This window comes from Cyanistes caeruleus, chromosome 2 (genome assembly GCF_971803275.1).
Source record: "Cyanistes caeruleus chromosome 2, bCyaCae1.hap1.1, whole genome shotgun sequence".
In the NCBI taxonomy this organism is placed as follows: domain Eukaryota; kingdom Metazoa; phylum Chordata; class Aves; order Passeriformes; family Paridae; genus Cyanistes; species Cyanistes caeruleus.
The window spans coordinates 31,530,981-31,558,896 of record NC_141702.1 but is presented as its reverse complement, the minus strand read 5'-3'; the positions used below and the strand labels follow the sequence as shown (position 1 = coordinate 31,558,896).

The 27,916-nt window shown below is 35.7% G+C and overlaps 1 protein-coding gene across 7 annotated transcripts in view; it reads right to left on the bottom strand.

Moving 5' to 3' along the window:
- Positions 1 to 27,916, bottom strand: part of MYO6 (myosin VI) — a 102,610-nt gene that overhangs the window by 37,057 nt on the left and 37,637 nt on the right. For all 7 annotated transcript variants that reach the window (XR_015282964.1, XM_086876307.1, XM_086876308.1 and 4 more), the window contains exons 4-15: positions 25,975 to 26,048; positions 23,848 to 23,977; positions 22,731 to 22,836; positions 20,806 to 20,861; positions 18,509 to 18,606; positions 16,487 to 16,651; positions 12,188 to 12,268; positions 9,408 to 9,588; positions 7,136 to 7,280; positions 1,267 to 1,424; positions 650 to 741; positions 99 to 171 (exon numbers count right to left, since the gene is read on the bottom strand). Coding sequence is in view for 6 of the 7 variants with exons in the window: in XM_086876307.1 (XP_086732433.1) it covers positions 99 to 171; positions 650 to 741; positions 1,267 to 1,424; positions 7,136 to 7,280; positions 9,408 to 9,588; positions 12,188 to 12,268; positions 16,487 to 16,651; positions 18,509 to 18,606; positions 20,806 to 20,861; positions 22,731 to 22,836; positions 23,848 to 23,977; positions 25,975 to 26,048 (1,359 nt within the window). In the remaining variant the exon portion in view is untranslated. The remainder of the gene's footprint in view (positions 1 to 98; positions 172 to 649; positions 742 to 1,266; positions 1,425 to 7,135; positions 7,281 to 9,407; positions 9,589 to 12,187; positions 12,269 to 16,486; positions 16,652 to 18,508; positions 18,607 to 20,805; positions 20,862 to 22,730; positions 22,837 to 23,847; positions 23,978 to 25,974; positions 26,049 to 27,916) is intronic.

Below are 27,916 nucleotides of genomic sequence, written 5' to 3'. Positions count from 1 at the left end.
CATATAATTACTAGTGCTATGCATATTTTGCCTCTTCTGCTTGAAGCTTTTTTCCCCATAACAGTAACAAAAAGCTTGACAATTCAAGAAGTACATACCTATACAGTCCTGATTATCTACATAATGAACTTCATTAACCCCCAGGCCTTCTTTCTGGTAAAGTTCTTGTTCCTAAAGTTACAAAAAAAAGTAATTGAAAAGAGAAACCACCACTCTTAATTTTTTGTATTTTTTTTTTAGTGATCAAGAAAAAAAAAATATTTTTTTAAATAAACATTAAGTAATTTTTTAAAATATAGCAGAAATCAATGCATATTTCAGAATTCCCTTATACAGCTTAATATATTCCAGCATTAGCACCTTAATGATAAGCCTGTTCAACTAAATATTTCCATCAGGTATTAGCGATTATCCAATCTCTGGATCCCTCACTGCTGGTTTTCAAAAATCCACATTCTTTTCTGATACAACCAAATGTCACATAATATGGAAAGAAACAGCATGTCAACTGGATTTTTTTTTTATTCAAACATAATGTTTAATCTTATGAAAAGCAGTGCTACTTTAAATATCTCTTCAGAAAAAAAAAATTCCTCAATTATAACAGTAAAAAACCAAACCCTCAAATATAACATTAAATATATCATACCTCTTTCAGAATCCTTTCATTAAAAAATTGCTGCAGTTTTTCATTACAGTAGTTTATACAGAATTGTTCAAAACTGTTGTGTTCAAAGTACTCTGAAAGACAGAAGTTAAACTTTTATGATAGAAGTGTTCCAAGAGTTTATATTAAATAGTAAACAAAAGAAGCTTGACAGTGCTAATATTTAAAGATGCATCCACATCCATAATCATTTCCTTCAGCAAAGTGACATATTTTACAGATTTCCATGTTGTACACAAAGCATCTAAAAATACTGCAGCAACTGACAGACAGTTGGCAGCAAACCAAAGCCAGATGCTGCCATACAGTGAATTTGTACCAATACATTCTCATGCATCTACGATACGACAGGCTGGCACAAGATACCAAATCTCTAAAGACCTGAAAACCAAAGGCTCTTTCCCTGGACAACCTTGCCAGGACTAGAGCACATCACAAGACATGCCCTGTTTTGAATTTCAGTGAGCCATAGATGGCAAAAGCTTTTATAATAACCATTAACACCAAACAGGAAACCCTCCCACTCTTCATTACAGTATTTGTTATTGAATCTTTGGTGTGAAAAAGTGACAGCTAGAAATTATTTAAAGTATACTTACCAAAACCAGCTATATCTAGAACTCCAATGAAGAAAGAAGAAGTTTCAAACGGAAAACACTGGTTTACCCTTTTCACTACATGATCAAACAGATGACTATACACGGTTTTAGCCAAGGCATCACGAGCATTGTTTGCTTGTTCCACTTTCAAGGGTACCCTAATAAAACAAGATACAGATCTTATTTTTCAGAATTCCTTACTGTGAAATGCTGAGACTGGACTCTAAACTTAAAAACAGCCTTTCCAATACCATCATTTAGGACGTAAAAAAAAAAAAAAAAAAATCCCTGGTGTCTAAGCCAAAGCAGGAAACAATCTTGCCAAGTTAAGACTATCTTACCTGTAAAAACTAATAATGTTTTGCTACCATCAGTAGAAATGAGATTCAGATGCTTTCCTAATTGTTTACTGGATAATTAGAAACTCTACTGACAATTTCCAGAGAAGATATTTGAAATATATACATCACCATCTACAAAAAATATTTCAACTACTTATTTATGACTTGTTTTGTTAGAATAAAGCCTATAGTTTAGTTTTTACTCTGACATCTTTTCTGCTCCTCACCCCATCACATCAGTGAGGAGGCTGAGAGTGAACAAGAAGCTGAGAGGGAACAAAGCTGGGACAGCTGACCCCAACTGACCAAAGGGATATTCCCTATCATATGGCAACATGCTCAGCAATAAAAGCTGGAGGAAGAAGAAGAATAGGGAAATGATGCTATGAGTTTGAAATCTTGTCTTCCCAAGTGACCACTACACTTAAAGAAGTCCTGCTATCTTGGGGAGTTGAACACTGACCTTCCAATGAGAAGTGGAGAATGAATTCCTGGTTTTGCTTTGCTTGCATGTGCAGGTTTTGCTTTACCTCTTAAACTGTCTTTATCTCAACCCATGTGCTTTCTTGTTTTTACCCTTCCCTACCCCACTGGCAGGGAGTGAGTGCCTATGAGGGGCTGAGTTGCCAGCTGGAGTTAAACCACAACAACAGCTTACCCATATTGCATAATTTCCTTCACTTCCCAGAATTCATAAGAACTAAACTAAGTAATAATTTTAAAAAAAATAATAATTTCAAGGATAACACTTTTGATGCAGAATCATGAGAGTGGTGGTGATCACTTCATTTTCTGCTGTGACTGGTAAGGCACAGAACCAGAGTCTCCATTCCCAAAGGACACTTGCAGCTACATTACATTTGATAGTAATAAGCTTTAACACACAGTCTTGTCTTCCACTAAGTATCTATCTTAAGGTAATGAGTACTGGCAGAAATCTCGGCTTATAAATAGAAGCAAGGTACGTTTGCATTCTATTCTGATACGTTTAAGAGATCAGAATACTAATTCCTGTCAGCTGCAGACCTATTACATAATACATTAAAATCATTGATATTTTTCACTTACTTTTTTAAACAACATGACAAATAGTTGTACTTCTAGAGCATATATTTATAAAATGTTCCTAGTTTTCAAAATAGCAAATTCTGCCACTATTAAGTACAATTCTAAAAACTGAACAAACACTTGTTGAATTTCATGGTATGCAGCAAACACACACAGAAAGAAAATGTAACCCTGCAATGCATTTTGCACAACTGAATTTCAGACCTTAAAAAACACTTTAAAAAAACAGCTCATAACTTAAAAAAATGCTGAAAATTCACTTAAACAGTAAATACACAAGAGCCCCATCACAAAACTGACATTCAGAACAAGTAGCTTTCTTCTAGCAATCTTGCTTTCCCTCAGCTCTTCCTCTCTTTGATCCACACAGACAAATTGATCTCTTTCTTTCTCATTTCTTGCCTGAACACAAAATAACAAATTTTCCTTCCTCCACTACTTCTTTCCCTCTCCTCCCTTTATCAGCTACTTGAATGGAGTAAAGAAAAAATTTTCCAAATTCTAAGCACTTTGGTACGGGTGAAAGAAAAACCCTTGTTGGTCTTCGTGCCAACTTCTTCAGCAAGGTTTACACTGATCTAGAGTTTGAGATCTACGGGAAGGCACGGATGGGATAGATTTAGCCTGTGGACAACTCCATGCAGTTCCCAAATGTACTCCATAACAAATTAACTTTTTAATTAAAAGCATATATAATTTGCCCATGATTGACAACTGAGGCAGAGAGCAGGTGAAGCGATATCCATGAATTACTGTCATCCAATACGGTTATTGGTTCATAAGTAGTGTGGATGGAACAACCTTACCTAGTTAAATACTCCACATAATTAAAGAATATAAGCAGCACATTTGTAATCTGAGAAAAGCTGAAGTTCAAAATAATGTAGTAAAGTATTTTTTGAAAAAGTTTTTCCAGTGGACGCTTCAGTGGCATCACTAAAAAAATGCATTTTGGTAGAAAATGTACTGCAAAAGAAGCTGGAGTACCTGGAGTGATTCAAGTTAATTTTTTTCACCCTGTAAAATAATGCGGTTTGTGATGATGGATGGAGTCCTCTGTGGAAGTCTTCTTGGAAAGGAAGAAATTGAGCAAGAGAGAAGCACAGTAGCACATTTACAGTCTAAGAGAAGCACCAGATTTTGAATCCTAACACATTATTCCTCTCTGTAAACACACTTCAGATGGATGGCAAAAACATCATCCAACAAGGTAATTATTATGGGGTTTTGGGAGACAAGGACAGATAGACGTAGGGCAGCTGTCAAGTCCCCCAGGCAGTTCACTGCACATGAGTATTTAATAAAATTCAGAGGGGTTGCATTTAGCATTACCCTCCTACTGTTCCTTGTTGGCTCCTCTGTGCTCAGCAGAACAAAGCCTTTGTTATACTCTGAGCACAGTGATTTCAGCAGAGCTATTTATTCACTGTGACCTATTAGGACTCACATGATCTACTTGCACACAAAAGGTCCCTAAGAGAGAGAGAACTGACTGGCTCTTTGGGTTGCTAGAAAAAAAAAAACAACCAAAAAAAACCCCACCACTAATGTACTTGTCAAAACTCTAATACTGATAGCAGTCAAGTAGTTTCTAAACCACACTACCACAGAAAAAATGGTGTCTATGTAACAAATAACTAAAATAATCCAATCCACTTTCCTTGTACATGCCATGTGAGAAGATGATATTGGTGTATTAGAGTATGTTTGCTTTTAGATGCACAAGATTAGAAAATGCTAGCAAGAGAGGCTTAATGCATTCATCATTGAGATGTTTTGAGGAGTCTGCTGAAGTCATTTTTGACACCCCCAAAATAAAACACAGGAGAAGTAAGATCTGCTGGCATAAAAACATAGCTCCTTGTGTTTGCAGACTTTTGAAACTGCACAATGCTAATAATGCTCCAGGCTTATGAGGATAAATCTGCTGACCAGAAAATCTTTACAGTTTTAATCCAGAGTAAACTCAGAGCTGTAACAAAAATTAAGAAACCTTCCTTGACAGTGTCACTTGGGAAGTGACGACATGGTGAGCCTCATAATGGTGGTAGCTTGATATGTCCCACCAAACATTCTCAAAAGGAAAATAAACAGACAACACTTATGTATGTGTTACATGTGCAACAGCCAAAACAAATCTATTCTCAGAATCTGAATCGGCAGCTCACTGAGAGCATTTCCAGTGGGGTGCCATCTGAATCTGACATGGATACGATTTGTTCAAAGCCTTTCAGCTTCCATTTAACATTATCACTTAAAAGGAAAGTGAAATTGAAGGTATTCTCAAAAAATGGGCTCTAATAATACTCAATTGTGAAAGCAGAGAATCTTGGTAACAAGATTAGCATATAAAATTGTTTTTAAAAAAATTCAAAATGTAAAAAATCCACAAGATACAAGTAAATGAAAGTGGTGGTAAGCTGAGGAGAATTAAAAAATCAAGATGGAAAATAACCAGGTAAGCAGTAAGCCAACAGAGAAAGATCAGCAATTACTGTGCAGCCCAACCTGAATTAAGTAAAAATGTTACTGACTTTCAAAACCTGCAATATTCATATTTCCATGCATTACTATGAGTGTCATGTGTACTGTATAATATGTAATTTTCTACTCCAACGTTATCCACAATACTGATAAAGCTTCTCCTGGATGAATATATCAAAGATTTTGCTGTCAATTTAGACATGGTCTGGAAAAGAGCAAATAGCAAATACTTGGTCAATATATTTTCCACTGGAGACACTTTTTCCTGCACGACCAACATCTTCCTACACATTAAGCTTGTACTGAAGGGGAAAAATTACTTATAACACTTCATATCATCTGATAAGGCAGCAAGATGACAACTCAAAGTCCCAAGTTTCCAGTAACTGGTGGGGGAGAAAAGGAATTTACACTGGGCAGGGAGACAAGAATTTACTCTCCAGAAATGGACTACTGAACATATAACTAAAAGGTGTAGATCTTGAGCTTTTAACTGAATGCAGAGTAACACATCACGCTCCCCCACTCCCCTCAACATTACTTACCATTTCTCAGTGCATTAGAACTTTTCTAATAGTAATGATAATGATGATGATGATAATAATAATAATTTCTGTAATAAATTTCCAAAGACAAAATATGCAAGGAACTGAAATAAATCCCATTAATACAGATAATGATGAGATATATATACTAAACTTTTGGTGGAATGTGGTCCAATTCACTAAAACAATCTTCTTATTTCCATAAGTCAATAAAAAACACACATGCTTCTTCCAAGGAGTGAGTGTTCATTAGCTTCCTAATTAAAAGATTGATACATTTAGCTGAACACTGAAACTTATTTTTTATGTGCTCAAAACTGCTTAGTCTGGAAAAAAAGTTCAGTATTTGATGTGATGTTGCCTTGAACTCCAGAAACAGCTCATCATAGAAACCTAAATGTTAAAACACACAATTCAGTTGTAGGCATCTTAGCTAGTATCCCTGACAGCTTGCATGCTAGGATCAGTCTCAGCAAGAGAAAATTTGTGGTGGAAGCTAGAGGATTTTCATAAATAAAACCTAAGTGTATTGTCATTTTCATAAAACACAGTTTTGCAAGAGTCATAAATTTCATGGTTTTGAAATGTTATCACTGGTATATCATATTTGTACATGTTCTTTGCCCTTCTTCCTTCTCCATGTGCATACAGAAAGAAATCACTATCTTGCTCCTGTAGCCAGGAAGTTACCTTGATAATAGCTTCAGGAAAAAGCAAATAGAAAAAAACAAAATAGCACACTTTCTATCTGTTTTTGGGTTTTTTTTTTTTGAAACATTATTAACAGTCAAGATTAAATGTGTGTTTACCAAACACAGCAAAAACCAGCACACTTCCAGATTATCATTTGCAGGGATGTTTTTGAAGTCAAAACTTGATTTCAGAAGAATTAAATATGACAAACACAAGGACACTGATTACTCAGACATTAAGGAGGGTGGATATATACTGCCCTCTAATTGAAGCATCCCAGCCCTAAATATTACAAGGCAGCACTCACGGGAGCATTGTGCACTTCTCATGACAAAGATTCAAGTGTCTTCTGAAGGACTTTAGGTACCAGAATAACATTCCTTGATAGAGTACATCTGATAAATCTTCTAGGGTATCAAATTTGCTGTGCAGGCTGTGAATTTAACTGGCTGGCTGCTATACTTTCTTTGGCCACACAGCGTACTCAGTGACCCATGAGATTGTATACAGCACAGGAGGTACTTATTCAAAGCGCCTAGAACTGTAAGCCCGCTACCTTTCAGCACTCCGATTTCTGCAGGACCAGGGGGGTGTACCTGTGCTTGGTAAACCATTAAAAGAAGCGCTTTAGACAGTCGCGCTCCGTCCTACAGCTGGTTAAACGGGAGCCGGGGCCGATTGTGCCGGCGGGCGGCCCCTCACGCCCCGGCCCCTCACGCCGCGGCTGCCGCCACTCACTTGATGACCGTGCCCTTGGCGCCCCCTGCCGTGGTGAGCATGACGCGCGACGTGAGGCTCCCGCGCAGGTCGTCCTCGTCCAGGCCCAGCAGGGCCGCGCAGCGCTCCAGCGCCGCCTGGCTCCGCGCGCGCGGCGTGCAGCCCCCTGCGGACACACACCGGCAGCAGCAGCCGTCAGGGAATTGACCTTTGCCTCTGGAAACCACCTCCCAGCACTTCAGTGCGGACACTCAGACCTCAGAACCCGGGGAACCCCCTCCAAACAAACACAAACATAGCACCCCGCCCAAAAACGATGCATGAAATTCTGCATTTCTACAACATTGCCCAGGCTGTTTGCAGGGAAGAACTACCCTAAAATGCAAAAGTGGTAGCCCCTACAAACTAAGTCTAATGACTTAAAACTTTTGAACTTAGATGTTTCTGTAATCCTCCAGGCTCCCTTGCTATGCAGCAGAAGTGCCTGACAGGGCAGACTCCCGGCACTTGGATTTTGAGATAAGGCTCTAGATGTCCCAGATAAACAGCCGACAGTGCACTCCCTGCTGCTCTGCACCTGCCTCGGCCAGCAGAGACCTCAAACTAGAACACCACACACTTCAGTCGAATCTAGCACTTATTTACATGTATCTCCTGTTACTCCCAGTAGACCAGCAACAGAAATTCAGAGGGTCTCTGGTAAGAGACTGCCTGGAGCAGTTCAAATGCACACTCTGTGTGAAGATATACAAGGTGAGGAAAGAACAAAACATATATTTGGAATTTAGAAGTTCACTTATATTTTAGAAGTTCAATAATTTATTCCAGAAAAAAATGGGCCTGAATTTCAGTATTTAGGGGATGTAAGTTCCCTGATGACGTTCCCTTCTATAAACCCTGACTCTCCTTACCATCTGTGGTTCCCACTCTTGTTCATTTCCTTCTCAAACCCACATTTATGCATCTTTCAGTGTTCCACCTTGTCAATGCCTAAGTCACAACTCCCAAAAGGCCCAAACAGGGAAGCTCTCTGGGAAGCTCACTGTTTTGAGATACACAAATCCACTACTCATCTCTACACCTGCATCTTCCCAGACTGATTCTCATTAATCATGGTCATTTCAGTTATATTCATGAAGATGGCGACAGCATGAACTGACACTGGGGAGGTTCTGATCTGACCTACAGAGCAGAGGGAGAGATAAAAAAACCAACGACCAAAAGAACCCCACCTCTGTGCCAACCCTAAGCTACCCAGTCTGAATTCAGCACTGGCCCTGATTTGACACATGGGACTAGAGCCCACCCATGATCTCTTCTGAACAGAATGTTTTGTACATTCTGTGCTGATTCTGTACTTGGGGTCAGGAGCTAGAGAACCTATAAAGTTAGAACTCATTTAATTCATCATTCAGAGCACCTTTTAAAATGTTCTTTGGTCTGCTCTTCCAAACAATTGCACCAACAGCAATACATACTAGAAAAGTAGGAGCAGGGGGAAACAATTTCACTCTATCTTGCAACTCAAGATAAACCTACATACTTAAATGTTTTCTACTATAATTGTATTATAGTACAATTGTATATATACTATAGTATAGTATATTGTATAATTGTACATCCAGACCCAGAGCAATCAGACCTTCAGGAATATATGAACAGCAGTTCTCAATATAGAGAGGCTGATTTCAGTAGTAAGGTATTAAAGACAATTCCCAAATCATTAACTCTCCTTCATCAACCTTCATTCATATTCTGCAGTTAAGTCCCAACTACACTTGTACTGCTTCATCTAGTGAGCAACATCTTAAAATTAGGAAGTTATACTTAGTTAAGTTTTTGCTGTAACTTTTTTTTCTTCACCTCTCAAAATACTAACATGATGTTACTTTTTGGAAGCCAAGGGACATAATACCTTTCCCTACAGGTGGAGTTGCTCATCACTAATTTCAATATATTTTTGTGGCATTAGCAAGAACTTGGACTTTAAAGCTATTGTTAAAATACAAGTATTGTTTTATGACACAAAATGGCTCTTTTCTTTATATCAAACTTTTCACTGAACAAGCTCTTGAACAATTTCAGTGCAAGCCTATCTGCTTTAAGAGCAAGTAAAGAAGTACAATTCCAACACAAACAGGTAAACTTGACTTCAAAATGGGGTGAATTAAGACTGAATTACCCATGAAAACAAAGAAGCTGTCAAAATCAGTAATTCACATGGAAAGGAACCATCTCTAATCAAGAGGCATTTTCAGTATTTTTACAAAAAACAATTTATATTTCATCTAACCTGAAGTACTCCCAGCTTCCTCAAAATCAATATTTCCAAGATGAAGTACACCAGCCACTACTCTAAAAAGGTCAAGTTTTTCCTCATCATCCAATCCAATCTTTTTCATTGCTGTGCACATTCTGTTGAAATCTCCATGATCATCTAACAATGGATCCTTCAAGGAACCTTCTTTAAGATACTATAAAACAAGAAAAACCAACAATTCTATGTAAGTGCTTTAAAGTAAATGTAAGTAAATATTTCAAGTCAAGAATAAGTCATAACAAAAAGCATACAAAAGCATGCCAAACTAAGTAGAGATTCGAGTTCTTCATAGGCTTTACAAGAACCTTAATTTATTTTAAATTGTTGATACTTGGAAGCATGATCTTCAAACTTAAATTTTAAAGCAAACTTCAAACTATCCTCAGAAAGCAGAAGCTAGAGAATATGACTGCTAAGGACAGAGGAGTATGAGATAGTGAGCAGGGGGGAGGAAGACTTTGGCTAAGGGAGCTATTGGAGTATTTAATACAAAGGAGTCCTTCTAGCCCCAAGCAGCTGAAAGAAGATACAGGTCCTTACAATAGGATGACAGAAGGATAGGAGTATAGGACAAATCAGAACCAGGAGAGTTATCCTTATTCTAAACAGACTTATTTAGAGAAATAATACTAGTTGACTTTTGCTGGTAATTAAGAAAGAGAAAAGTTGTTTGCATTGGTCTATGGGTTAAAAGAATATTCAGAATGTTCTGAAATACTAATTTAACATTTTTCTGATTTTTCTAATTTAAATAAATTGAAAGCTATTTTAGCTATAAACCAGTTTGAATAGTAGAAAGTAACACATCTGCATGCAATCAATAAACTACATGAACATGCACAGACTGAGCTACATTTTTACACTTATGTTTAAATGTTTTCAATTAAAAAGAATAATTAACTAAGAGCCTTGTTAATATCAAATAAGCTAACACAATTTTTATCAAAACAAAACACCACATGCATCTGAAAAATTCACTTCACACAACATGTAGGCACATCAATAACATTAAACTACATGTTAATTATGTAAAATGATCACCTCATCTTCCTGATAAGGAAAACACAAAAATAATTGAAGTATTAATTGACTATTCCAGCTACTTTTATTCAAATAAACAGTCTTAATATTTTTTATAAAATGACAGAGCAAATACTAAATTTCCAATTTAAAAACCTGAACAAGGCAATATATTTCCTGTTTAAACAGCTATGCTAGGTTTAAATATCATTTAACTTTGATCTCTTATTGAGCCTTCAAAGAGATATGGCAGTCACATATAAGTATTATGATATATGTTGTGCTACTTCATATCTTATATAAATTTTCAGAACAGTTCTCCGAGTATGTTTTAACTTAGACAAACACTTATTTCAAATCAAGTCTTCTCTTAGTTCAAGTCCATCAGAGGACAAGTTTTATGACAACACCCACCTGTAAATCACATCAATAACAGAAGATTGAACAGGTTCACCTTCCAGTAGCAAAAATAAGTCAATGTTGATACTCTATGCCTACTCATTACAATTATTCTTGAAAGGAAAACTGGGTAATTTGAGGCAAAATTCCCCAATGCTAGCCTATATGCTTGACAAGGATGGAGTATCTACCAGCTTTCTGCCTCACAGTGATGTCAAGCAAGTATTTTTGTATCTGCCTCTCCACCATCCCTCATTATAGAAAAAAGCCTACATTTCACAACTGAAGTCCCGACTACATGCTCAGTGTTACAATAATACAACCACTAGGAATCATGGGGTAGACTTGACAATGTTGACTTGAGCAATGGAACTATGTATACAGTCTCTCTTGAGCTTCAAGACCAAGTTGTGAAAGAGAGGCATGGCCACTTGGTGGAAAGAGGCTCTCGAGTAAAGTTATTTTTGTCAGATATATGTGCAGCTTACCCTGCTACTGAATCACAAATATTGATTTGATTAATATTTGAAATATCCTCCAGCTACACAAATGTGAATTTCATACTTTAAGTATGAGTAGATGAAAATTTTATTGGAGAACAGAGTAGAAGTTTAATTAGTGTTTTAACAACTTCCAATTCATATATACTATTAATTCAGAACAAATTCTTTAGTATCCTCATGTGAACAGCTCAAAGGTTTAAGTGCTACAAATTCTGGTAATTCCAGTTCTAAAAATCATAAACACAGATGGAGCAAGAAGATATAAATGTTTTGAAACTTCAGACTTTCATCCAGGAAATGCAATGTTCTAGCATAACTAGCAGTTAATAGCAAGGGGAAAACAAAAACCTTTAAAGTTCACCGAGGAGGAGAATATAGTCATAGCTAGAAGTGAGGCTGCACTGCTGATTTACAGAACAGCTTGGAGCATCATTACAAAACTCCAGGTAGTAAAAATGGCTCCAAAAAAAACATTGCTTCTCACCTATCTCTAAGTCCCTTTTAATATTTTAAAAAGAAAATTACAAAAGTATTAGATTTTTGTTTTCCACAGAAGATAAGCTGCATTATTAAGTGTTACATTATTGTAAGAATGAAGAGGAAACCATTTTATATACACTGTTCCATTTGGGATTTTATGATGCATGTTAAAATGTATTTCTAGGACTAAACTCCAAAGCAGAGTTCTAAATTCAGCAGCTTTGAGAGTACCCTCTTACACCTATAAAGATGTGTAAAATGAACATTTCATTCCACACTGTAAAATTGTCATCACTTTCAACTGTATCTCCATTACTTAACAATACAAACTAACTGAAGATAAAAACCTACCTCAGGACTCTTGCGATTTTGCAAAATCTGCTTGTCTGTTTCTTTGTTAGCGAAGAATCTGGTACAGCCTCGATTTAAATACTGTAACAATAAAAAAGTGGAAATACATACTCAAAGATAGAAGTAAGGAAAACATGCTTTTATTTAAGGCTTGCCCTACATGGCTTGATTCAACCACTTGATATAAACAACATGGAAAATGCTCATAATTCATTCCTTAAAAATGTATTTACTTACATCTACAAAATTAAAGAACTGCAACAGTACCAAACTTCTTCTGACAATTTTTTTATTTTGACAACTAAAATACTTTTTGACACAATGGGATATTCATTAAGTCACATAATATTTTCTTGCTATTTGATTCTATTAAGCCTATTCAAGGAGTCCACGATTACAGAAAAGACAACCAAAATAGGAACCAAAAGCATTAATTTTCTGGCCTACATATAATATGAAACTACTAATTTTTCCTCACCAAATATTCCTATGGGTAGTAGGAGACAGTGTATTTAAAAGCTTGAAGAATATTTAGCATTGTCTAAGCAGAAGCCTTATTTAGAACCTGGCTTCTGATATCCCCCTCATGTTGTATGGTAATCTCAGATTTACTGTTTGGTAAATCAGACTGAGTTTAGATTTAAATAATTACTGTTGCTTCCAGCAAAATGGGATTGCCAGCTTTTTCCTTCTGATTTGTTCAGCTGAATGTAAGAACTCTGTCCAAGAGCTTGGACAGAGCCCTTTGTCTGAAGGAAGTGAACTGATTCTTTGCTCTTTGATTGAACAAAGATGTTTTCTAATAGGTGAACACAGACAATTCTTCTCTCTGATTAAAATTTACATGCAAAATTCCAAAACCCCAAAATATTATTTGAAGCATTTCTAACAGCAGAAGAAAAACTGGTGACAAATTTAGTATTAAAACAAAGTGACAACTGTTCAAAGCTAGCTTGGTGTTTAACAAAGTTTTCTTTATCAGCCAATAAGAATGCAAAGCACAGCGTATTTTAAACACAGTATATCCCTGTATTACAGCATTAGTAACACAATCCCAGAAACTGGGGATGGAACTGAGAAAGGTCATACTTTTCAAAAAGAGAGTGTGGAAACTTATCTGACAGGTTGAGAACATGAACCAGCATGGTAATAAATGATAACCTACATAAAAGACATTTAATCACAAGATAATGGTTGTCATTTGAAAGCTAAAACCTTGAATAAATTTATATATTAAATTAGGGAGAAATTATATTTTTAAAAGAACACAGTTCAATTTCAGGTTATCATACAGTACATCTGAATACCACTAGACTTGGGGTTTGGTTTGGATGGTTGTTTGCTTCAAGTGTAGTACAGCACACCATTGTAACTTTAGCAACCCAAACATAAGGCAATCTGACTTCTCTTCCTGAAATTTAGATGTGAAAGAAGTTCAGCTTCTCGTCCCCATCTGTTGCTCTTCAGCTACAGAATTACTTCAGGTACAGATTTACTGTGTAGCTTTACTTTCACAGCCATGTGATTCAGTCCAAGGCACAAAGACCTAAAAGGTGCAGCAGAGGCTTTCCTCATGACCTTGAATTTCTGAAAACTTCTGCAGGGCAATCTAAAACATGAACACCCAGGACTGCATGCTTTCATGTGGGTTGTGCTGGAGAATGGGTGTGTAAGAAACTTGCAGAACTGCAGGGCTATTTGCATAATCCTTGGCCAAGTAAATTCTCACTTCCCCAAGGAACCTGCAGGGTAAGGAGCAATTAATACAGAGGTAATGGCCATAAGAGTTGCTGCAATCCAGAAGACAGGTCAGGTAGGTGCAGCCAATGCAGGGTCTTGGTTTACATGCCCAGAGCAATGTGTCCCTATGCCATGATGGTCAAATGGATGGGGAGGAGATTCCAAGGGATCACGTAAGTCAAAGGGAAGCAAGATCAAGGAGTAAAGAGAATTAAATTATCCCTTATCTTTTAATAATGTTTTTTTCCCTTTGAAAAACAAAAACAAACTAAAAAAACCCACCATAAATTTGAGATGGTGCTATTTCCAACAAAGTGTACTTTAAGGAAACCAGGTTTGAGTCTTAGAACACAAGCTAGCCCTAATTTGGAGGCCATATTGACTCAATAAACCATAAGGCTCAAGACAAGGGGCACAAGAGAGCCAATGTAAAACTGTGACTTAAGGGATGAGCTTCTCTAAACCAATTTTAGAGTTTTAGTTTTTTTATTAATATATTCCTTGTAAAAAAACAGTACTGATAGGAAAACGCTGAACAATCATCAAACTTTGCCTTATGTAATATCACAGTCTATTAGCAGAAGCTTGAAAGACGGCATTTCTATGAATTCTGAACCAGACATGCAGTCACCTATGCACAATTAAAAAAAAGTGACACAAGCGTGCTTATTCAAAACCATTTTATGATGAAAACTGAAGTAGCAAATGAGAATAAAGAATACAAAAATCATCTTGACAAAAGAAATGCCAATTTAGAAGGAAATCTGATCTTTTACAGTTTTGTTTTCCTAAAAATCTCCCATAAAGTGGGAAAAATAAAACTTGATGAAAATTTAGTGCAATATGGGCAATAAACTTTAAGAATATTTATATTCACTTACAAGCTTAGAAAGATGAAAATTATCCTAAGGTTTTGTTTGTTTGATTTTTAATTAAAGATAATCTATTTAAGGGCGACAAAAAGCTGTGTTAAATTTTTTTAAATTTAATTTACATTTAAATTTTTTTAATTTAACATGCAGAGTGGACCTTTCACATGCAAGGAACTCAGAATTCAAACAGTAACTAATGACAAAGCAATAAAATCTTTAATGGAAATTAAAGTGCCTGCTACAATCTTAGTAAAAGTCAAAAAAAAAAGGTGTGATAAGGCTGGTGTAGCCATAAACTCTTTATACATGAAATATGCAAGAAAGTGTCCTCTGTAAAATAACTCAGGCTTTTACAGTTAAGTACTGTCCTGCACCAGCCTGATTTTAAGGAGGTTTTAAGTTTGACCCTGACATCTACAACCTTAGGTGCTCTCATGAGGAGAATTCTTGATTTTAAAAAAATCCCCAAGAGTAGGTAGGCAATATATTCTAGAAAGAAAAATCACTTAACTTCAAGAAATAAAATTTAATGGAAAAGTGGCTGCACAATAAAAACATAATTGAAATTCTGTTCAACATTTTAGCTTTAAAACATACAAGAGAATACTTCACAGAGTAACTGCAGAGTAAAGAAGAAAGTTTTGAAAAATAGCTCCACGTTTTACAAATATAAATGGTGTTGGGTGTTCTTCAGTATTATTTGTTGGGTGTTTCAAAATAAAAGCTTTCCTTCTAGGGAATGGAAGCAGCTCTTTCCTAATAAGCATCAGAACAAGTTTCCATCATGTAGTTGAGCACAAGCAGACAAACTATAAGAAGATACAAACTAAATATTTAAAGAAATAATGTAAGGTCCATGAAGACCTCTAGGAATGCCTTGAGAAAGTAAGAAAACCTGTCCTAGAATACAGCCATGGCTTTTAGAGAGCAAGATCACCTTGATACCACACAGTACAAATGTAAGTGCACACAATATGGCAGTGCAGCTCTGTGCCCATTTCCTTGCTCATCCATAAGGAGGGACTGACTTGGCCAAGCCAAGAGGCAGCAGCCGCCTGTTTGGTGACCCCCACCTTCCCCACAGTGAATGCACTGATTTAGGTCTTGCCTGTCCAACCCCTGCCTTGCACAAAACTGGTAGGACATTTGTGTATTTAAAGCTTCTAGCCCTCTGCTGAATTTTGATGGAACTGAGTGCAAAAGGGAAAGCAACAGATAAGCACAGTGCAAGTTTTATTTAGAAATCCAAGTAGGAAGATCAACTAACAAAGAAAACAGTCAGCACAGTAACTTAATTCTTTGTTTGCAGTGCTTCTCATCTCGTTTGAGATCAAGGAAGTCTAAAAGATGACAATAATTTAGCTTATGTCCTTTTAATTCCATATTGTTGTGCTACAAAACCCTTCAAAACACCCAAGAGATTTGGTCGGCATATTTTAGGAATACACAAAATTCCCCATCCACGATGTTCCAAGCCAAATATAAGGCAAGAAATGGTGAGAGATGGAAACAAATGACAGAACACAAGCAAACTGACTAGTATTTACTAGATTTGCACTGCAGAAATTCACGCTTTACAACTCTAGAAGAGCCCATAATATTACTAACAGCTGGGTATACAACAGTACATTTTCTGGAACAGCACAGGTTCCTCAGTTTTAAGACAGATGCTGACTCTGATACTCACCCTAAAGTTGTCAGGAGAGCTTAGATATAGCTTTTCCCTAATGTCTTCTGGAGCACCAGCACAAAGCCTGTAAAAGATATGGTAATTCCTCTCTTCTTTCCCTTGCACACAGATCCTAGATTTCTCCAGAAGATAGTGTGACACAAATCCACCAACCACCGAGTTCTAGGAAGAAGAAATATTTTTGTGATTATCTGAATATTTGTTACATTATTTGAGATTCAGGTTTTCAATTTACTTTTGACTGATCATGATGCACTCAATAGAAACTGCTCCAAAGAAGATTAAAATCTATCTATACCTAATACATATTAACCCTAGAAAAAAACGTCATTGTCTGTACCTATTACATATTAAGCCTAGAAAAAGAAACTATTGCCTTTACCATTATTTCTCTTCCCAGCTCATGTATTGTAGATATATTCACTCTTCTTAAGGATTTTCTTCACCCCAAAAATAAGAAATTCATAGCAGAACCTCAGGAGTTACAGCAAAGAGCATTGCTACAGCCATCCTTACACTTTTTTGATGATAGTGCTATTACAACAACCTTCTTTAGCTGCATTTCACTGAGACTCTTGTAAAATAAAAGGAGGGGTTAAATTTATAGAGTACATATTTAGACAACATCTTAGGCAAATTAGTTATGACACAACATTTTATTTCCAACACTTGCACTTCTTTATTGCGAAGGCATTCTGACACAGATTTTTGATAGCTCTTTGTTATCTGGCCTATGATAAAATTCCCCATGCCTAGAGAAATCTTAATAGCAAGAAAATTCCTGAACTTAATGGCCAGTACAGGAACTATGAAGGATTGACTGACTGACAAACTTGACTGCAGTTATGCAATCGTTCCCTTATGCAGGAGGTCTCAGATCTGTACTCATATCACTTTGAGAAACCAGACCTAAAAAGGTGACCACAGAGTGATACGTGATGTCTTGTAAAAAAGGGGCTTAAGTAAGCAGGCTGATCTTGCAGCAGAAAGCTGAAACAACCTTTGAAGCAGTTTCTGAAGATACTCAGAGGGCTATTTGCCTCAGCTGAAGTAATTAAACTGAAGCACCATGTAAGTGTTGACGGGTAGATGGACAAATCATGAATCCATCAACAGATTATGAATCCATCATTTTAAGTAAAAATTTTGATTTCTCAGTAACTTTATTAAGATGAACCAGACCAACAGATAAAGTACTCTACTCAGAAAGGAATTTAGTAATTTACTATCTAACCTATTAACAAAAGTTCTAAAGTTAAATTACAAACCAAGTGATGAAAACTTAGGAAAAGACCCCAAGCTCAAGACTAGATAATGAGCTTTAAGTCTGCAGGAAAAGAAACAAATTCTTGCAGTTGGTCTGTCCTCAGTCAGAAAGATGAGGAAACAATCTCCAGAGAACATCAACAGGAGTCTTCAACTCAGACATACATACCAACCAAACAGTCATCCTTAATTGTGGAACGTGTGTAAACATATGCCACCTAAACAAAACTACACCCGAACAAAAAAAATTTTTCTTATGATACACAGTTGACTAGTATTTCTATCAAAAAAACCCAATTCCTTAACTTCTGTCACACACAAATTACTATGTGAGGTCCCAAAATTTCATACAAATACATAAAAAAACAGTAATTCATTTGAAGTTGAAATACATTTATGTCTTATACACAACTCACACTTACTTGAGCATTAAAGGAATGCATGAATACCTAACAGCAAGTGAGTTAGTCTTCATGTGAGAAGACTCACATATGCAACGAAGGGACACGTTTTTAAACTTTTGAGGGTGGAAGCAATTTTCCTACTGACTTGCTACTGCCTTCCAGGAATGATACAGTACAGTGTGGCTCTGGTTTTTCTTTCAAGGTGACACAATACAAATTGAATCTGTAAAGTGGGATGGTGGCTATTTGCTGCAAGACTAGCATGTCTGTTCAGCCTTCTGCCAGTCAAGTGATTCCATTATACGGCAAAAAAAATCACCACTGGTTACCTGTAACAAAATTCCAGTACCTTTTCATTGAAGTGAATTTCAACAAATTTCCCAAAACGACTGCTGTTGTTGTTGCGAACAGTCTTTGCATTTCCAAAAGCTTCTAATAGGGGATTTGCTGTTTAAAAATAAATTTTTGTAGAGTTAAAATTCAATCAAGAAACTACCAAAAAGAGAGAACAAATATATTATAATCAGGGGACTTATTTGGAATAAGGTTTGAAAATCAAAGGAAAAATATTACCTATTAGGAATAATATATTTTGCAAATTATACTGGATATATTGTGGTGGAAAATAAAATTAAGTACTTAAGTGTTTCGTAACACTGCAACGTACTTGAATCAATACTGCAAGAAATCCAGAGACAAATGCCAAAAATTATTCACTGATGTTCTTCTATAGGAAGTAGGTAAATAACTGGTACATAAATTACATGAGACAAGACACTTCCCAATTATTTATTATTCATGAAATCTAAACTACCCACTTATTCCACAGACAAAAATGCCACTTAAATGTCATGAAGGCAGTGTATTAGACTGATTCAGAAATTAATAAATATAATACTAGAAAAGCGTGTTGATTTCAAAAACCACTTAACAGTGCCCTTTCAAATTAGGTCAATTAAGTGACTGACTGATTTGATGTTTTACTGGCTGCTGCTTTTCAGCATGTTAAAGCCCATACAGAAAGAGTGGCAGCAAGCAATCTAATTCTCATCTACATATATATATACACACTCACAGAAACATCATACACAGTTAAAGCAGTTTGAAACTGCTAATTAGTTACAAAGTAGAAGGCCTCTAGAAGACTGCATTTTACCAGCTCTGAAGATCAAAGAAAAATAGTTTACTGAATCAAGTTAACAATAAACCACTAAAAATATCTGCAAGATATTTTAAGGCTTCTAGCTAAAAGTAAGCCCTGGAAGCTAAGTGAGCAGAAACTCAGATTTAAAACTCCACTGACAACCATTTAAATATCTGCTCCTACAAAAATTAAAGAATGAAGGAATGACATCAATATTTGGATAAAATATGTGTGATAATGCCTCATGTAATAGGACATAAGAATTAACTTTTTTTTGTTTGGCTTTATTTTCATTTTTTTAACAATTGAAGTCTATAAAAATGCAAATCTGACTTCTTACATGATCTTTATAACTATTCAGGTTATTTTATGTAATACTAAGTTTTAAAGAAAGTAAAGAAAATTAATAAAACCAAATTGTACAAGGTCTTCCAGCTAGGCTGAAGGTTCTTCTAGTAATACATATGCCACAAGCATATTCATTAAAATCATGCCCAAAAACCTTCAGAATCTGTGCATCAGATGCTGTTCTAAATCAAAAAGCCCAAACTCTTTGAGGAATATCTACAAGTACCAATTAATTTGCATCAGGCATTATCCAACTCTTGCCCACTTTCTGAGTTCCTTTAGCACACACTGGATTTCACTAAGGAACTGGTTGAAGCAGACAAACAGCAACAAGAGATTAAAGCCTGCAGTACTCCTCTTGAATAAGAGGTTCAAATTTGAAAACAGGAAAATTTAAAGCAAAAGTAAATATTTTTTTAAAGAAAAGGACACAGAGTCAAGAATTTTAAAAATAAATTATTCTATGCTATAAAGGACTAAAACTGATGTATGAGGAATTATTAGATTGGTTGAAGTTGGGGTTTTTTCAGATACTTCTATTTTCTCAAAAAGCTATTTTCTGTTCAGTTAGGAGGTACATGCAACATTAAAGAGGTTTAATGAGAAGTATCAACAGTCTCTCTTCATCTTGTCTGGGAGTCTACTGTAAAGATAGATACAGTCAAACTGCTGTTCTATATTATGTGATTTCTGACAAAAAATGGTATAACAGAAAAATGAACCAGAATCATAATTTAAAAGAACTTCCCTACTTTATTTGACTTTGAGAACTTGATAGTGAGGAGGGGGAGTTAAATTTTCATAGTACGAACAAATAGTAATGAAAAAACAATCTTGTCCTTGCAGATTTTATTCCATTTAGAATTCCATTTTGGGTATCACCTCTAGTACATTATGTGTGTAAAGTGCAATTCAAACATGCACGTAAACATTTTCTAGATAAAATGACTGTATGAGACTATAATAAATAAAAATAAATTAAATCACAAAAAAAAAGTTTCAAAACCTAGGATCAAGATCAACTACCTGTAATTTATGCTCTAGAAAGTCTGATAATATTTCTATGCTAGCTTTTATTCACTTGCTATTGAGTCACATTTCTGAAAAAAAAAGTAACCTTGGAACCTTTAGTCAAATGAAAGAAACTTCAATACCTTCTACAATTCTATCATCAATATCTTGGCCACTTCCATAGGATTCTGTCAAATACCTGTGATGCAAGATAAAAATATCAGTATCATTCATCTCATGCCAGGTTTCCTCAGTTAAGCGGGGTTTAACATGGCTGTGCACAAATACTAATTACTATGGGGAAAACATTCTGATTTTAAGTTTCAAATACCTATGCACTTTGAAATAAACTTTAAACTTCTAACTTTTTTTCTTTGTTAAAACAAAAATATTCTTGCACACTTCAATTTTTTTTCAATATCCCAAGACCTGGTAGAAATTTCTTTTCAACAAGCATATGAAAATTGAAAACAGTTTAATAGAAATATAATAAAACTATTACTTTATTATCTGTATTTATTAATAATCTTACTAAACACGTAAGGTTTCATGTCTGTTTCCTGAATTTAATACTGTTGCCCTCCATACAGTTTCTGTATTCAAATCAATCAGTGTTAATAGAAATCCACATGGAGATGGTGAGGATAAGAAATTACAGGTGTATGTTTAAAGCAAGATTTAGTTTAGCAATTGAAGAAATAATTAGAAAGTAAAACCACAATGTACTTGCTTCAAAGTTCCAGTCTTTTTTTAGATTTTTTTCCCCTGCTCACAGGGTATGATTTCTGGAACTTCACATGTGAATCTGGGACAAGTTAAAAACAGCTCTTGAAAATGGGACCTTCCAAAAAACTTCAGAAGCACTAAAAGAGCTGTACTAGTACCTTTAACTTTCTAATCACACTAGGGTAAAATCTTCCAGCTTTTAGAACTCTGTTATGTTTTGTACATGGACTCTGTGGTGGAGGGTGGTGGGGAGAAGCAACAGCAATGATATTCGCCTGTTGTGTAATGAGTTCTTCCTTTGCTGAGAAGCCAAAGAACAATCTCCTTTAATATATTTAAAAGAATATCTCCAAGAATATCTCTTGTGAGATATTCTTCCAATGCCTGCTATCTTTTTTTTGTTACTCTTCTCAGGAATAGAATCAGAATGTCCCCTATAAAAAATCTTTACATGCACCTTGCAGTTCCTACAGCTCTCTATGAAAGGTTGCCCAGAGCAGAGCAGTATGAAGGACAGACAGGTTGTGATAATTCTTCACGCCATGTGGAAAAGAATACCCCTGCTGTAGAGAAATACTAGAAAATACATGATGTTAGGGAAAAGAGAATTAAATATTTATAAAGGAAAACAAGTCCAAGGCGGGGCAAGGGAGCGTATTTACACTGCCTGCACTGTGCTTCCCTGCATAATTGGGCCACCTATGACATAGGTGTATTTAATGGAGCAGTTCTTTCCAGTTACAGTGTTCCAGAGGGATAAAAAGCTGTTAAGAGATAATGTAGATATGGAAGCATGGCTGATATATATCAGTAATATGGCTTCCATGTAGTTTAATACACTTGATTAAGTACTGGTTGTACATGCACATCAATAAATAAATCCCACTATTGAGGCTTATTCAGCAAATTAGGGTAAAGTATATTCAAGTTTAAAAGATAATCAAGGTAACTAAAAAAACACCTAAGGGAGAACACAGAAATACACATTCATGGCACAACCAATAGTGTCTTGCGAGATACAGTTAAAATGTCTACTTACGTTTTTTTATCAACCACAATACCAGATGTGCAATACCAAAATGACTGCATCATAAACCATAATAACTACATAATGTCAGAACAATTGAGTTAAAATTTCTCTATGTAGCTGTTTCTGCACATTATCATGTCAGCATTTAAGTTTAACTCAATTTCTTGTAATAAAGTGAATGCAGAAGTTAATACATATCTTACTGAATTGTATCTTAAGCCCACTGATTACCTTAGTTAGGTCTGCCTCTATCGCAACCAACTGCATAAACACAAGAGATACATGTACTAACTTTGGTGCAAACATACAAACCTCAAAACAAATTTAGTGTTTTCTGTCTTGCCAGCTCCTGATTCTCCAGAGACTATGATGGATTGACTCATCTTAAGCACTTTCATGTCACGGAATGCTTTATCAGCTTAAAAAGAAGAATATGGTCAACATGACAAAAATCAATACTCAGCAGAGTTCCAAGGATAAAGTTAAGCTTCAATGAAAAAATTAAAATTTAACATTTTCAGGAAGAGAAATTAAGTCTTTACAGTTGAATGTATTAATTTAATTATTTAATTAAATTCTGTTTCTCTTTCATTTATACTATAATTATTTCTTTGTAATTCTTTCAACACTGAAAAGAACTCAAACAAAGGCCTACTCAACTATATCCAGAATCAAACAAAACCAACAATCTAGAACTAAATCTTTTTAATTAAACATATTTACAAAATAGCAATCAATGTCAAGTTTATATATTTTTAAAAGGGAAACTTTTGGTTCTACTTTGCAACAAGTAACATCTGAGGAAATTTGAAAAAAATCTCTCTTATGATTCAATATGTACTAAAACCCCAGGTAATTCTAATTTTGATTTCAAAATAAAATACAAAACAGTAAGAAGACTTTTAACATGTCAGACTTTTGATTATAGTTTACAATTATTTTTTATTTTCAAAAGTGATTGGAATCAGATTTAAGCCATAAATAACATTTCAATGTACTTTCTGTCTGTAACACAAGCATGTAAAAAGGAAACAGTGTATGTGCTCTGGCAATATAATATAGGGCAAAGAAAATTACTACACTGAAAGGCAGAGCAGATCATTATTACGCCTTTTTAACTTATAAAATGTGAATTTATTTATTTTTTAGTTGGTTTTTTTTTTTTAAATGATTGCAAATTATATTTAAACTGCTTAAACTTAAAACACTGGAAGTTCAGAATAATCATAACAGAGTTGTTACAGTTGTACATTTCCAAGTTCTTCAAACTGCATCTCAAAGATAAGAAGATTTGCAATTTTAGCCATTAGTAGTTTTATTGTGTAATAGTTCAAAATAAACTAATTACTGCTACAGGTAGCAATTTACAGAAAACTGTGAAGCATTCAATGTTTGTTTTTTAAGAGACAAATACAGGCTCAGTACCTACCAATTGCAAAAACATGTGGTGGCAATGTTCCCAGCGATCTACCCTGGTACTTTTTAATAGTATCTGAAGAATAAAACTTGGGTATATCAAAGTATGGATTCACTGCAATAAGAATGTTGGCTACATAGGTCTGTGAAGAAAACCATGAACAGCAAATTACTAGGCAGTATCCAAGCAAGTGGTTAACAGCAGTTGTCTATTACTATTGCAGATGATACCCTCCATATAACAATTGCATTTATGATTCTCTCCAGCTAACGCAAATACAAGACAGAATATATTTTTAAAGTTCCTTTAATTATCTTCTCAGCATTTCTGTGAAATTATCCTGGGAAAATTTCCTAACCACTGAGCTGTGGAGTATGTCCTGAATCTGACCTTTCTCCCTATCTTCTTTTAAATTATTTCCTATTGTCTGCAATACTGGATCAAGGGTGGGATGCCAAAACCTCCTGCTCAAAAGCGAATAAACTAAGCTCATGGATAGCATAACACACTGTCCTCCAGTGAGGAGGATAGCTTTTCAGTATCTAATGGAAGCAACTCAGCAGGAAGGACTGACAGGATCCTGCCTGGGAATGCATTCAAGCCAGGCAATAAAAGCATTCAGCCAAAAGAAAATTAGCTATAGCTGCTTCCACAGAGAGAAATACAGAATGCAAATGTTCTCTCACAGAGAAAGTATTTGAGAAGAACCTCAGACAAAGGCTGCTTTTTACCTTTCCATAGGACAAGGAAGACTGAAGAGAGGGGTTTTTTAATGTTTCTGAAAGAAACTCATATAGTTTGGTTATAATTTCCAGGTTACATACCAGGAAGAAGAAAAGTCAGAATCAAATTAAAAATCAGATTTGCAGGAAAAGACCTGAAGAAAGTGAGGTAGATCTTCAGCTTGAATAACTCATTTGCTTTGTTGTTACTGCGAATGTCCCTAGGAAAGTGAAATTTGGACTCTATTGTGTAATACATTAATAGAAGGCTGGACCACACAATAAATGGTATTTCTTAGATAGTTCTATTTTCCGCACTTATTTCATCAAAGGAAAACTTTTCTTCAAGAGTTGAAAGCCTAATATTAATTTTCCTGTTAATAACAAGATAAATATATAGATATATATATAAAGGCATAAAACTGTTTACAAGGGAAATGTACATAAATTATAAACTTTCCTTCAGAAAATACATGTTCTGGACAACGTATTAGTAGTACTTGTTTACACTGAAGAAAGGCTTTATGAACAAAAATACTATCCTACCTCATGATTAGCTCATATTCTGAATTCTACTTCCTTGGGGGGTTTACTGTTTGGTTGGGTTTCTTTAAGGATTATTTTTCCACAACATCATTCATCAAATGGCCATTTTTATTTTTTTTTTATTTATTTATTTTAAAGCTGGGACAAGATCTTGAGACATAAAAAATTTAAAGCTATGTAAATTAACTGCAACAGAAGAATACAATTATACCTTTTTTTTTTTTTACATTTATATAAAAGGGTTGAGCTAAATTAATCCTAAAATATATGCTAAAAGAAAAGTTGATTATTTTAACACAGACACTTAAAAATATGTAGAACTGTTTTGTATTATCCCTAGCCAGCTTTGTATTAGGGAAAAAAAACAAGAAAGAAAGAAAACCCTTATCTTCTGTTTCACAGCTGTCAGTGTCTGGGCAGATGGCAAGGACAAAATGTAATTTAGTCAGAATTCATTAAGTACAATTAGGCAATTTGATAGCAATATAAAAGATTAAGATGGACATCTGAGCTAGGAGGTGTCAAAGACGGCACCTGTTTGCTTCGTTCAAAAATAATGAAGAAAGAAAGCCATCTTTGTTAACAATGAAATAAGTTACCTGTAGGAACAATTGTGATACAAAGCTGTGCTATGGTTGCACATGAACAGTCGTGTAGATAAAAACCTATTTCTCTGCCTGCTAAAAATCAAATGGGATTCTGATCTAAAAGTATAATGTAAGGGGAAAAAAGGCAAAAAAAATAGGCCTACAACCTCGACTTTTCCTTCTTAGCAGTTCTGTTATAGGAAAAAAAACAGAACTGGAAACACCTGGTGAATTTTTGAAAGGACATCTCTATTAGACTGGTTTTCATGACACACAATACTTACGTAAATTCTATCCTTACTGTACCGAACTTTGATATTGTGAAGGAGAGTGGCTTCATTTAAATACATCAGGGAACCTATGAGTAAAAAAAAAAAAAAATCACATACCATTAAGAGCTCAGGACTACCTTTAAGTACAGACAAAAAACTAAATCTTGAATTAAGGAGAATTTTCTTCCCCTCTCTTTGTTTACAGTTTAATCCTATCATTTCTTTACATTGTCTTGAGGCAGGAGTACTGACTCAATATACATGTTAAAAACCACAGACCTGCTCTTAACTGTACAATTGGAGTTAGAGAAAACCGCTGAACAAAGAGTCAGACTGCAGGAGCCTCAAAAACAGGCTCTGCTCAGTGTAGCTCCTTTTACCAGTCTGTCAGTCAAACACGGTGTGTCTGCCTTCACACCAGCCTCTAAGAGCAGAAACTGGTGCCTAACAAAATCCCTTACCAACGACTGTTTCCTTCCTTTCTTCCAGCTCCCTTCTCCAATCTCAGCAACAGTGTCCCCAGGGTAATGCCAGCCAACTGACATTTGGAGTAACAGCTGGTTCCTGGTGATTTTTGAATTGATGAATATAAACATCTAATCTTGATCTGGAGGCAGCAACAGCAGCATCACTATACCAGGCACTAACCTAGCCTTCCCTGCTTCAATTCTGAATTTTGTGAGTACTAGGCCTCCTCAGAGAAACTGTTAAGAGGGAAAAAAAAATGCTAACACACTAAAAACTAGCTGTATTTTTCTCTTTTATTTTTTAACATAAAACACCTGACCCTGACATTAGCTCAGTCAGAGCATGGTGCTACTAAGACCAATGTTGTGGATTTGATCCCTGTATGGGCTATTATTCATTTAAGAGCTGGACTCAATGACCATTGTGGGTCCTTTCCAGATCAGAACATTCTGTGAGTCTGTAACTGCTGAAATGTTACAGGGTGGTAGCACCCACAGAAAGCTTCAGACTGTATGGGTTTACACTCTGGCTCTGCTGTAGAGCACTGGAAAGTGTCAGCAGCCTTAATTCCAGAATTACCAGTTCCCACTGTAACACTGTTAAAAATATTATCCCTAAACCAAATGAGGGCACTACTCATTACAGAGCCTTCATTTTCAAATATACTCAGTCCTTTTTATCTCACCGCTTAAAATCAAATGTACAACACTATTTTGTGTAGTGATTGACAGACTGCCATGCTGATAAACCTTACACTAATATGGTATAAAAACTTGTATACATCCAACTATATGGATGTATACATCCAACTTGTGGATGGAGTAAGCACTGTACCATTAATGTATTTTCTTTTTAAGGAAAGACTGGACATGGCACTTAATGCCACAGTGTAGTTGACACGGTGGCGTTAGGTCAGAGGCTGGACTCTGTGATCTCAGAGGTCTTTTCCAACATGATTGGTTCTGTGATTCTGTAATAGCAACCGCTACCTTACACCTCACACAAGAGTCACATACACACCTCTCATCTATAATGACCAACAAAGTTGCTTTACGTTGAACTGGCACCATTTCCCAAGGGCTGCAACAGCAAAAAAGCATTCTAACTTATTTACACAATTGTGCAAAAAGGGCTGCCAGTTTGTATGATCTAAAGTCAAGCTGCCCAGCCACCTTGCCCCACAAGGATACCTGAAATTCAGTAAGCAGTTCTTAACATCTCTTTTAACACTCCTCCTGCTGAAACACAATATACTGGCAAAGGAAAATGTGAGCTTCTCAAAAACATCTGTTTTTGTTTTCCATCTTTTACCCTTCCTCCTGCAGTGGTCTGAGGAGTGGCTGTGGCTCTGTCCCCTACTTACCTGCACTAGACTGGCCTGATGCAAAGTCAGGTTCACCAGCCAACTGCAGCCTCCCTTTGGCTTGCATAGCTCTGCTGAGTAACAGCCCCTCCCTCCATCACATGACTAAATACAGCTTTGTTC